The sequence below is a fragment of the Brassica napus genome, chromosome A3, assembly GCF_020379485.1.
Source record: "Brassica napus cultivar Da-Ae chromosome A3, Da-Ae, whole genome shotgun sequence".
Taxonomy (NCBI): domain Eukaryota; kingdom Viridiplantae; phylum Streptophyta; class Magnoliopsida; order Brassicales; family Brassicaceae; genus Brassica; species Brassica napus.
The window spans coordinates 9,881,816-9,895,467 of record NC_063436.1 but is presented as its reverse complement, the minus strand read 5'-3'; the positions used below and the strand labels follow the sequence as shown (position 1 = coordinate 9,895,467).

The window sequence follows — 13,652 nt, the reverse complement described above, 5'->3', positions numbered from 1 at the left end:
ACTCAAGGCTGAGTCCACTCTTCTTGGTAATAGTCTACATGTTTACTACAACTTTAACATGTTCCCTCTTGCACTCTCTAGTTAAGTACTCGAAAAAAGAAAAAGAATAATATTCAATTGAGAACTGATTTGATAAGTTACAAAAAACATAGAGACAAACACCAAATGACTAACAAGATATACATCATTTTTGTTTATACTTTATTCAAAGCCAAAGAAGAATAACAGAAACACAAAGTTTGAGAGATAAAAATACACAAAAAACAAAAAAAAGGTTCCAACATAGATAATCACATAACTATCTCTGGCTTCAAGATGTTGGATTTGATCTCCTTGTGGGGCAAAACAACCCCTCCATTGGTGTAAATCTCATCGCACACATGAACATCTTCCCCCAAGATCGTCATGTTCTCAATCCTAGCCCACTGCCCAACCGTTGAGTGCCACCCTATGATACTGCTCGAGATACACGCATGTTTCTTGATCCTCGCCCCACGCATGACCGTGCACCGTGAAAGCCTCACCCCTGACTCAACAACGCAGCCTGGACCAATGGCCACGTCTGGTCCTATCAAACAACCTTCCCCAATCTTAGCGGTTTCATCCACCAGAACGTTCCCAACAATGTGTGCACCAGTGGTTAGCTTGGCGGGAGACTTCTTTCTCAGAGAGTCTAAGTAGAGTCTCAGGCCTGTTATGTAGTCACGGGGTTGCCCAATGTCCATCCAGAATCCTGGTAGCACCATTGCGTAGAGCCCTTGAGCTGCTGCAATCTTGGGGAAGGTCTCTTTCTCGATTGATGTCGGTCTTAGCTCGATCTTGTCGAGAACCGATGGGTTCAGAAGGTAAATCCCAGCGTTGATTTTGTTACCTACAAAGAGTTTAGGCTTTTCCACAAACTTCTCAACCTTTCCTGTAGTTTCATCCATGACCACAACTCCATACTTGGACGGTTCATCAACCTGTAAAACCAATATACACAGGTCAGCATTATATTAACAAACATGACTTATCACTTAATAAGAGATCAATGTTCAAGAAATTGGTAGGCCGTAACTAGACTTCGTAGAGGACTAAGAATTAGGCAGATTATTTGAGGCCTAGGCAGAAACTAGACATTAACAAATTGTTGATTTGTTTTTTTTATATCATACATTTACATTAGATATTTTAGTTTTTGGATTTATTATAAAATTATTTTAATGAATTAACATATACAAAAATAAACAATAAAACAGAAAAACAGAAAAAAAAACTAGACAAATTTGTGGATTTGCAGTTTTGCACTAATATTATTGTTTAATTCAACATATTTAGATGAATCTAAACCAATTGTAACCAATTAAAACGTTTTAATAAATGGACTTTAAAGATATTATATGGCCGATTTGCTGCCTAGGCCTAGGCGCCTAGACCAATTTTTAGAACACTGATGAAAAGATTATTAGGTTAGATAATCTCACCTTTGTCACCATAATGGAGGCTTCCCCACCGTGAGCTTTGTGAAACTCAATCATTTCTTTGAGTGGGTACTCACTAATCACATCACTGTTAAGGACAAAGAAGGGCTCTCCAGATCCATCAACAAGTTTGTCTCTAGCTAGAGCCAGTGGACCAGCAGTACCCATAGGCTCAGTCTCTTGTGAGCAAGTGATTTTGATTTCGAGCTTTGCCTCAAAGTCTTTCAAGAAGTTAAGCATCACCTCTGGCTGGTAATTGATGGCCAGAACCACTTCATCAACCCCAACTGCCTTGAGCGCCTCTATCTACAAAGAACACACGCTTCGGTTAAAGCTAAGACAATAACAAGTAGCGGAACCTAGTTTGGTAAGAGAGGACGATTATTAAGTTACCTGGTGAAGGATCATGGGTTTGTTGGCAAAGTCAACAAGGGGCTTTGGGAAACTGAGAGTCAACGGTCTCAACCGAGTCCCGAACCCTCCAACAAGAATGAGAGCCTTCATCTTAATCCTTCTTTCCTGTAAATGCCAAAGACAGATCTTTAGCAATGTGGTGTTGGTAGATAAAAGATCTGAGAGTTAATCAAAGTCTAAAGCCACATTGTATGAATCCACAACGTTGTGGAATTGACTAAAGAAGACCAGAAGAAGGTGAAACAGAACATAGAGCGTTAGATGTAATGAAGGTATAGAAGCAACACAACAAGCAATACAGCAATTAGAGAGGAAGACCAATGAGTTTTAGATCCTCAAAAAACACAATAGATCAGAAACAAAATTAAAATCAGACAAAAGCTAACACCTTTGCCCAAAATTCAGACAAGAACAGCAACTCAAACCCAACTGCTGTCAAAATGTTTGCATCACGTCACTAACATTGTCAAAAATCTCAGCTTAAACCCAGATCGGTCTATCATCATAATAGTCAAAATCGCTGATCACTAAGTCAAGGACTTGAATCAATGAATCCGCAAAAACCCACCAGAATTCAAATCAGAAAGAAGGGTGAAAAGCTGAAATAAAGGACATGCAACATCACGTCGAGAGGAAAGTAAGAGACTTTAGGCATTACCTTGGAAGAGATCTCAGATCTGAAGCCTGAGAGAGAGAGAGAGAGAGAGAGAGAGAGGGAGAGTTGGGGTCAGGCTGAGCTGTGATGAGGAAGGAAAGAGCGTTCGTTGAGAGATGAAAGGCAAATAATTTATCAAAGGACACCCATTTGTTTGTTTATATATTACATAGCCACCGTGAAGATAACGAAACGAGTGCAGTATTTAACAAACAATAAAAATACAATTATTAATATGAATAAACCATATTGTAAAAAATTTATATGTTACCTTTGACTTTTTTTTTTGGTGGTGGAGTAAAGGTCCAACGTCGCGTATATGCTTACCAATCCCAGCTCATTTCATATCGCGATTTCGTAAGATTAGACTCATTTCAGATATTTTTTTAAAATTGCTTTTTTTTTGTGGAATTGAAGATTTTGTGTTTGTTAGCTGTTTTTTTTTTTTTTTCATTCCACAAACTAACTTTTCAATATAGATGTGTGCATATCTGTATATGTGGTGTAAATCATTTCTTTATCAACCAAGATGTATATATTATGTCATCATAGTAATATATTAAATTTAACACCGGAGCAGCAGTCAACATGAAAGTATCATATCATAACCTTCTAACAAGATTTAGTACTTATAATAATTAACTCCACTTACGTGAATAATTAAAACTGATATTCACATAATGAAGAAATGATAGAACATGGGGTAAACAGTCCACTGAAAGTCTATACATTTTGGCTCTTGGAAAAAGTTTTGTTTTCCACTCTTTTCCTCACACCAAAAGAAAAGGGGAAACTCAAATAAATCAATAAGACATATATAGAAAACCCAGGTTATAGTAAACTAATCTGAGTAGACTAGATTTGTAAATCTATTGAGGGGTTTGGTAGCCTAGATTTTCAAGAATATGCAGATTCTATTTTTGATACTGAAGTTGTGTAATGTCTCTGTAATGCGGGCCAATCTTTTGGATAAGAGCTAAGCTTCGTGGCAAAGGCTGTGAACACTAAAGAAGAGCTAAAAGGAATGGAATATACCTAATTTGATCCATCACATGTATCACACTCCTTAAATCTTTTCCAATTATTGAAAAACAGTTTCAAAAAAATATATATATATATTTTCCAATTATTTTTTGCTTGTCTTCATCTTTAAATTTTTAATTCATGTGAATATATTTTTTTTATTTTACGTTCTACCCCACGTTACATGACATGTTACCTTTAGCTTTATTTTCTTCTTAATACTCTGGATATTTATAAAATATAGCGGTGCAACCGACATGTTATACCTTTGTTAGTTTTCTTAATACTTTTTTATTTAATAGAGGTAGTGATCCATATAAAGTATTTAGAAGAATCTGATTTGTCTATTTAAATAATAATGTGGTTTTAACAGTTTTTAAATCAGTGTATGAATGTATGTTTATACATAATGTTTCATCATTTAACTTAAGGAAAGGATATTGTGTATGAATATATGTTTAGAATCTTGTTTCATCAGTTGAGTTTTGTTCATCTTGTACATTAACAAGTTTATATTGCAGCACATAAATAATACTATTTGCGAGAAAGAAGCATTCTGCGTAAAAAACTAGAAGGTATATAATAATTTGTTTTTTTCTATCAACTATTTCATTTCTTTAAACTAATTTAAAACCCTCTATGAAAACATCAAAACGTGATTCTGCATAATAAAAAATTGAAAGAGAGCGGTTCGGTAGGCCGCATGATTTCACATACATGCGACGGGGTTTGATGCCTGAACTTGCATATTTGTGTATTCAGTTTTCTTACACCAAACAAAAAACGGAAGAGAGAAACATACATTTTGCACAAGAAGATACATCTGGAAGGAATTTAGAGGTCTCATGGCTTCTCATAATTCCCATTGGCTGAAAAGAAAGGAACTAAGTTTTACAATCCCCTTGCAATGATCAGAAACTTCCAAAAAATTGACTATAACAAGATTCGTTTAAGCCCATCTCTAGTACATGTCACAGTAACCAAACAAAAATCCAAAATCTGCAATAAATCTAACCGTTTCAAAATGTTTTAAGAAAAAAGAAACACAAATCTATATGTTTCTAATTAGTCTACTTTGCAAGAGAATCAAGAGTATATATTATAATTAGTATTCACTTTGTCAAAAGATTCAAATTAGCTTACGCGTTGACATATCATAATACGGGACAATTTTATGTATGCATAAATTATTTTATGTTTATGTATACTATGTGATATATATCATAGAAATGTTATAAATTTAACTGATTCTCAAGTTTACTTGTTCCTCCAATTCTATTTGGTCTTCAATTTATTGATTCATATATAAAAAAATCATTAGGGTATCTCCGTCCCTATTCTATTTTTCCTCTGAAATAGAGTAAAAATAAATATGGAATAAAGAATGTTCCAATCCAATTTCATATCTCATTCTATAATGAAATTTAATTCATAAATGAAGTAATCTATTTTTTGTTTGTTCATTACTCCATTATAGAGATAGAGTAGGATTAGAGGAATTTTACTTCATTTTCATTTTTACCCCATTTTAAAAAAAAAATAAAGTTTTACATTGGAAATACGTACTCTTATCAATAGAATAAGACTCGCTAAAAATTCATTCTTTTTATAACATTTTATGGATAAAAGCTATTTATTTCATATTATTTGATAGTAGATCTAATATTGAAGCTATATTCCATTTTTGACAAATACACGCCACCATCAAGAGAAGTGGAATAGGCTAATAGCATAGAAGAGTCGAATGATTAAAAATATATATGAAAAGGTGCCAAAGAAGGTGTGAAAATACACCAAATCAATGTCAAGAAGTAAAAGAGTTAGGCAGCCCATTGATTTAAGCCTTTAACCCACCTAACATTTGCCCATAGATTTTTGTATGTCTTTTTCTTTAACATTGGATAACACATTACATCATCATATAATTTTTAAATATATTACGTACGATGATTAACTATTTACAACATATGTAATATTGATGAACAGTTCTACGGATAAAGATTCTACGATGAAACTCTCTCTAAAACACTCGGGAGAGTTTATAACTTAAAACATCACTCTCTCTAAAACACTCGGGAGAGTTTATAACTTAAAAATAACTTTTCTAAAGACTAAAGAGTATTCCTCACTCGTTTCTTTTATCCAAAACCTTGTCTCCCACGGCTCCTAATTACATCATTATATCATTTTATAAATGGTTTTAATTTTTAAACTAAATAAATGGCTTTGGGCCTCGAAACGAAACCTTTTTCTGGGCTGCTACAAGCTATTGATATTTTATAAAGGTCTATTTTGTCAAACAAGTCGGTATATAAAGGAACTAATTTACTTATTTCACAAGAGAAATAAAGAAAAGAGAAAGCCCTAGAAACCTTGCATTTCAAGGTATCTTCAGCTGACACAAACAGAGATATCATGGCGACTTCAACGATAGGAGCAAAAAGAAAAAGACTAACTCCAGAAGAAGAAAAAAAGAGACAAGAACAGGACGAGGTGGTTACTGCTGCTTTTGCTTTAAGCCACTTCATGTTCTTGCGCGACAGAATCCAAGCTGGTAAGAAGAAGAAAATCATCAAGGATGATACGGAAGAAACCCTAGACTTACTCCTCCGATGGACCAGCGATCCACCAAAAAATCTACCGGAAGCGACCACGGCAGTGTTGGGACGATGCAGCAAACCGATAAGGAAGCAGTTAACAATGAGCGACGTGAAGGGAGATCAAAACAGGCTTATGTTAAGTAAGGCGCAAGTGGACAAGAACTTCATGCCTCTTTTTGAAGAATCAGATACTCTCTTAGGGAAAGAGGGGACTAGGGTTTCGGTTTACGGACCAGACGGGAAGGTACATGAGATGGTGTTCAAGATGTGGAATGAGAAGACGCCTGTGTTGATGTCAGGATGGAACACGTTTGTCAAAGAGTATAAGCTCAGTATGTATTGCGATTTTCTCACAGTTCTGATGTTTAGGCACAAGGTGACTCGTGAGACTTGTGTCGCTATTGATTTCACTAGGCATCCTGTAGCGAGACAGTTGAGTGAGAGGATCTCAAAGATTGTCTTCAAAGGGGAGGATAAGGACTAGGGATTTTGAAATAGAATATGACTTTTAGGAATGATTAGAGTTTTTTTTTAAGGGTTTAAGGTTTTAGTTAGGAATTTAATTTAGAGATTTTATAAGAAGAAATGGATAGAGTTTTTTTTTGCCAATAAGTAACTATACTACTTCAAAGAGACATCTGAATAATATATAGAAGTTTTATAAGCACATTTTGTTTTTTTGTTTTTTTTTTAATTTGGTCTTTTACAAATTATGACAATATGTTGTTTTCACTTGGAAGCAACAATAATGGAGATGTCAAGGGGATAATTAGCGAATTATACAGAGTATTAGTGTGTATTTATTTGAAACACGATCTATGGAATTGTCCTTGCTAAGTTACTTTAACTTCTTCACTTTCAAGTGTTATGGCCTTTGGTAACAGTTAAACATTTCTCCCTTTCATAAGACTGTTAATTAAGAGTGTATAGCATATGCTTCTAACAATCACACAAAGCCAAGTTCAAAAACTGAAGAGAACTTAAAAAGGACAAAGAAAAAGAGGTCTTTTGCCTATACGCTTTATACATACTAGGAACAAATTATTCCATTGCAATAAAACTCTAGCAAAACCAGATTCGGTGTCTGCTTTGATTCCAGATCAGTAAAAGCAAGCTGACCTGCGCAAAGTTTCATTGCATTTGGATCGGACCCCTATGTCCTCCTCCTCAGTTGCCTGGCAGCATTTGTATCATAGGCTAACACACTACTACACAGACTTCTTTTCTTGCTTGCTTGTTCACTCGTCAAGATCTTATCCCCTGCTGCAACCGTGCTCAGCAGCTCAGACAACATAGAGGGACAGCTCTGGTTCAAGTGCTTGAACCCTTCAGACTTCATTACAGCTGCACCAACACACACACATCACCTACTTTTTAGTTTTTTTTACTGGATTCTCTTCAGGGATAATATCTTAGCGTTACCAAAAGTTCACCATATTTGAAAAAACATATACATATATCTACTGGTTTCTAATCAAGTTCAGCAAATGTATATACTGCCTTTTAGATGTGAATACCAGCACTTGCTTAAACTCAACATTAAGACCAGGAAATAAAAAAAACATTAAGACCAGGACATGCCTTAAACATCTCTATCTTCCAGAGTGCAAAGATAAGTTACCCATATGCCTAGGCATTGTAGACTTTAAACTGGTTGGTCTACAAAACTCGTCGAAAAAAAAAAAAAAAATTCGCACCTAATTGAGGACGATAAACTTCAGGCCGTCTAATCAAACATCGAGTCTCCTATATCGAAATTGAACATAAGACAAGAAACTAGAAATTTCAGTAGACTAGCAAGATAAACTATAAATAAAATATACAAAAATAACGAATTAGCTCACATAACTTCGATAAATAATAATACATTATACATTATTGGAACAAGCACCACATGCCAACATATACACCGGATCAAAGAAAACACACAGAACCAGATGATCATTATACGAGAGAAACAAACAAAAAGGCTTAAATTTCATCTGGAATCTTTATAACATATGGACTACTTCATTTTTCTCTCAATTACTCCTATTGCTTCCCAAAATCAAAGCAGGTTATTGACAAAAATTTCATGGCAGCACTCTCAAACAAAGCTTACAGCATTAGTAGTATGTATAAACCTGATATATACGACATAGACATATAAAAATGCAGACTGGAAAACAAAAATGAAACTCAATATATAAGCAACACTCACCTCGCAAGTTTCCTGGAGATGTAACGAATTTTAAGCAGAAGGCTTTGAGCTCTGACAGTTGGTGCTGTTCAGCCAGTGCAAGTGTTGTTGCCACATTATCAACATTTAGTTTCTCACATAGAAAAACTTCGCATAACACCTTTAACCTTCCAAGGTCATAGAGGTCAGCAGCCGCCAAGAGATGCTGTATCATGTTCGTGATTAAACTCGCAGAAGCTGACCCCGTAATCTCGTGCACATCAGGGAGTACATCGGTGTAGATGAAGCTAAGCATAGCCTATAAAATCACCACATCCCAAGTCAGTAAAACTATCCATCCACAATGTGATAATGAAAATAACATTACCTTAAAGATAGAAGGCTCGATGTCCTCTATCACTATCCTCTCCACGTTGTTATTCCCAATTGGTCCGTAGAACTGAGCTCTGAAAACCGGCGAGCGTGCTGCGAGGATGAGTTTGTGAGCTTTGTAAGTCTCGTCTCCGACTTGGAAAGCTATGTCGCAGCCAACTTCAGAATCTATCAAGTCTTTCAATCCCTGACCCATATCAGACGAGGGCAGCACAACGCCAAACTGTTTCGGAACCTCGAGCCGGGCTCTGACAACGCCAACTGTACAATTGATGACGAGAGAATCATCCTTTAAGTAGTCAGAGGCTTCTAAAGCTGTTCGTCTTAAAAAGCGTTTGTAACCCCTGAAACTCGTTATGGTAAGTCATATGTTAGAAGGAGATCTCATTTTACCGTAGCTACTTGATGTAGTTCAATGGAAAGAACTCAACAAATGATGCAGAAGACGAGTTCAACTATGTAATTACAGAACGCATGCAAAAATGTTCCCTACTTCTGAAGTGTTTCCGACATGAAACCAATAACAACAGGTCCCTTATTAAAAAACCAACATGCAATTCAACCACAAGACAAACATTACAGAAGTGATTCGGAAATGAAACTAATAACAGTCAGGGCCGGTCTTGTGCACAACCAGATGAAACATTCATATTACTCCTCAGATTTTAATAGTTTGGTGACCTCAAAATTATGAACAAAAAATATTAAGACTAATACTAAAATGTTTATAGCTTCCAAAGTCTGACAACAGTTCCTTTCTTCAAGCAGAAGACAAAACATTACAGAAATGCTTCAGACATAAAACCAATAACAACAGTTCCCTGTTTCAAGCACCGACATGCAATTCAAACAGAAGACAAACATCACAGAACTGATTCAGACATAAAACCAATAACAACACTTCCCTTCTTCAACACAAACATGCAATTCAAACAGAACACAAAACATTACAAGAAACCAGAAACTCACCACATGCTACCTTTACACTTAAGCGTATAAGGACCACCTTCAAGCGTCCGATCAAAGTGACTATGCACCTTATGCCTCCCTTTACCACTCTGATCCATCAACGTGAGCTCGAACAAAGCCCTAATGTCGCTAGAATCACTGGCGAGCGCGATGAAGAAAGAGACGTACGCCGAGTTGTCCTCAGGGTTCTTCCCGTCGGGGTAGAAGTAGATCGCCCAGTCGTATCCGGCGATGGAGAAGACGTCGCTCTGTATGTATCTCCCTGGGCCCATGCCTTTGGCTAGAGAGTAGCCCTTGATCGTGAACTGGTGCGAACCGTTCACCGTCTCCATGACCGTTGTAGAGGTGGAATCTGAATTTGGGTGATCTGCAACCGCAGTGCTCATGTTCGCCGGAAGCGTTATGAGTAGTTTTTACCGATTTTGAAATTGGTGGGTGAACGAACTCCATGGATTGGAGATTGATAACCTAATATATAGACCATGGGGTTTGCTTGTGGAACTTGGGATGGGCAAATAAACCGAATCCAAAATTTTGAACCGAATCTGATTCGGTACGAGTGAGAGGGTCTTCTTGTTTAGGACTGATCCAGCAAATAAGCCGTTTAGGTTTTACGGAATTTTTTTCACCCAGATGATATTCTTTTGATACTTGGACTAAAACCTTTTCACTATTTTGCTTTAGATAAATATGTTTGGAACCACACAAAATCAAGAGTATATTCAATTAAAACCGGTTATGACTTACACCGATCGACCAATCTGAGTCTTACACATGAAAGAGTTCTGAACCGAGTATCACGAATCTTCAAAGCCATGTGTGGAAGAGACCCCGAATAAAAAGAAGCATTTCTTGTGGCAGGCTATTCCGGGTTATGTAGCGACGACAAAAAGGCTCACTTATAGACACATTGGCACCGATAGGAGTTGTCCTAGATGTGCTGGTCCAGTATAGTCCATTAATCATCTTCTTTTTGAATGCTCTCAAATCCTGTAGGTTTGGGTTTTATCGGATTATATATTCTTTCCGGGTGACTTCCCAAGTACATCTATATACCAAAAAATGAACTTTCTGTTTTGGAAGAGAAAAGAGGTGGCTCACTGAGACCACGATTCGATATCTTCCCATGGATATGTTGGTACATTTGAAAGACAAGGAACGACAAACTCTTTAATGGAAAACTTCCCAGGTCTATTAAAAATACATACCTAACCTCCGGGTATGAGGTGCAGTACACGACAGGCTCTCTCTCGGGTTTTCATACGGACGTATCCACAGACGTGGTAAGCATGACAATATGACTTAGTTTCTGCATGAGGAAGATCGAATCCGAAATGTTGCATCCAAAACCCGTCCACTACTACTGGACCACAAGATCTGCTCAATAAATAAATGTCAATTTAAGTAAATTGGAATTAGTTTATTTCCTCACCGACGATTTTTTTGTTGAGGGTATCTAGTATAATATTTCAAAAAAAAAAAAGTTTGTTTCTTTTTCAGTTTCCATTCAAAGGGAATATTCTTTTTCTTTATATAGTGGCTAAACCTTCCAAAGCGAGGGTTAAGGGGGAGATATAGATAATATGACCACGAGTGAAATGGAGGATATGGAGGCTGGAGAAGTGGCGATATCAAACAAGTATGGGAGTAGAAAGTTTTGGGGAATAACATTGCTTTGTTCCGTAGCAGCTATGTCTACATCTCTACTTATATTTTGTCTCACTGGAAAAGCCAACAATATGGGAGGCGCAACTGCAACTGCATTTACATCCATTGGGAATTTTCTTATAATAGAATATGCGTTGTTAGGAACCATGGAAATGTGGTGCGGGATTAGCCCACTTCCTCCTCCTGGAGACTCACCTCAAGATATTGGACCGGTCGATATGGCAGGGTCGGAGATGCTAGGTGTCGTGTTAATCTGCGTTATAACGCTTTATTTGGGAAAGATTGTGGAAGTTTTCGTGTATACCATGTCGTCCATCACTGGCCTTGTCGCAATTTGCCAACTTGCGTCTCCCACGCTTGGCAAGGACCATTTGTGGTTGATCTTTGGCGCAGGGACAGTATCAGGATTAATCTGTCTAGTTCCTATTCTGTTTACCTTGGTTGGTTGGTTCTCTATATTGATCTTTATGTACGGTTTCATCGTCCGATTTAATTTCCCTGACAAGACCCTTGTCGAAGTGTTTGCCATAGTTTCAGAGATTTTAGGAAATTAAAGGTTTAGCTTCCTTCTATAATTCGTGTAATGGTTAGGGTTTAGCTTTCTTCTATTGTTCGCGTAATGTTTCGTTTTTATTATGCGAGTTTTGTGGAACTTAGACATAATCGATGTGTTAATATTATATCTTTTCTGATTCTTGATATTTTTTTGCGTGGAGAATAATGTCAATCGCAACCGTCCAGCTAGATATTCGCACTGAAAAAATTAGTCGATGTTTAGTATACAATTTCAACTTATTTTTATAGCCAAATATAAAATATCAACTTTGTTATTTTATGACTAATATAAATAAAAAAAAATTACTATAATTAATCAATAAAAAAATTACAATCTGTAAAGAAAATGGGAAATTAATAACAAATTTAATCACCATGACTTAATAATATTAAAGATGACATTTTCGAAAAATGTTTCAAATTACATAACATTTTAATTTTCAAATTTTAATAAATTCTGTAAATATTTTTATTAGTTGAATTGTGTTTATGTAAATAGTTAATGATAGTTTTGTATAGATAATATGCAAAAATTAGGTGTTTTGTCCGCACATGCGAGCATAGTCATTTTGTGAATATTTATTAGGGTATGTTTTATTAATTCAAAAACCATGATAATTTATTATTATGTTCTCAAAAAATTTAAAGCAAAAGTCCTATCATATATAGATTTGACATAGCTTTGCATCAAAATATATATGTTTATTGTTATGTTAAATTTTTAAAAAACACTCAATATTTTAAAAAAATATCTTTAGACAAATGTCTAAAAATTATTTTGTAAGTAATAGTATAAATACATGTTTTTTTTAATTTGTGTATATAAATCTAAAATGACAAGTAATAAAAACGAAGAGAAAATAAGTTTCTCTAAAATTAACATTAAAGTGACTGCTAAACATCATTGTTTTGATAGTTTAATGGGAACCATGAATACAAAAGCTCAATTGCCACTTCATTCAGAGATAGAGATAAATGATCTCATTTAGATAATGAAATGTATGAAAAATCTAAGACAATTTATGCAGTTAGTGAATATGGTTTCGGAACCAGAAAAATTACCACATTTTGCAAGTTATTTGGAAAATCTTGAAGCGAAGTATCGAGGACGGACAGTCTCGTACGCAAAATAAAAAAGCAATCATCGTTGGTTGTACATATGAATACAGAGCTACCAGTTTGGTTTGCAGAACTTATATAAGTCTGGTTAAATTGATGAACAAAAAAAACATCATTGTTTAATGGGCAATTGTCAATAATAGCACATTTTGAAGTTTATGTTTCAAAAATAGCACTAAAAAGAGAAAGTCACAAAAATGACATTCATTAAAGGGTAAAATATCCCTAATACCCTTGGTTTGAAATTAAATAAACAAAAAAAAAATAAATAAAATAAAAACAAAAAAAATAAAAATAAAAAAGAAATTTTTTTTTATAGTTTCAGATTATATGTTTTCAGATTCGAAATTTTTATAATTTTTTTTACGAAATTTTTTTTATTTTTTTTTTCAAATTTTCTTTTTATAATTTAAAAATACTTTTTGAAACTGTTTTAAAATTTTTATTTTTATTGTAGTATTTATTTTTTATAAAATTTTAAACCCTAATTCCAAAACCCTACTCCAACTCTAAACCCTAAGGTTTAGATTAATTAACCCAATGGGTATAAATATAATATTTACCTTACTGTAAATGTAACTTGGAATTCAAAAGCAACTTAACTTGTAAACGAATCTGAAAATCCTGAGAATTATTTC

At 35.1% G+C, this 13,652-nt stretch overlaps 1 protein-coding gene and 1 pseudogene across 1 annotated transcript; both read right to left on the bottom strand.

Moving 5' to 3' along the window:
• Positions 1 to 98: 98 nt before the first annotated feature.
• On the bottom strand, positions 99 to 2,619 carry LOC106438071 (mannose-1-phosphate guanylyltransferase 1). The gene is made up of 4 exons (XM_048775760.1): positions 2,532 to 2,619; positions 1,854 to 1,978; positions 1,464 to 1,766; positions 99 to 962 (listed from the first exon to the last, which is right to left on the bottom strand). Exons 2-4 carry the CDS (start codon positions 1,962 to 1,964, stop codon positions 291 to 293), a joined length of 1,086 nt encoding a protein of 361 aa, XP_048631717.1. The 5' UTR covers positions 1,965 to 1,978; positions 2,532 to 2,619; the 3' UTR covers positions 99 to 290.
• Positions 2,620 to 7,030: 4,411 nt separating this feature from the next.
• Positions 7,031 to 10,137, bottom strand: LOC106438073 (annotated as a pseudogene).
• Between the last annotated feature and the right edge of the window lie 3,515 nt (positions 10,138 to 13,652).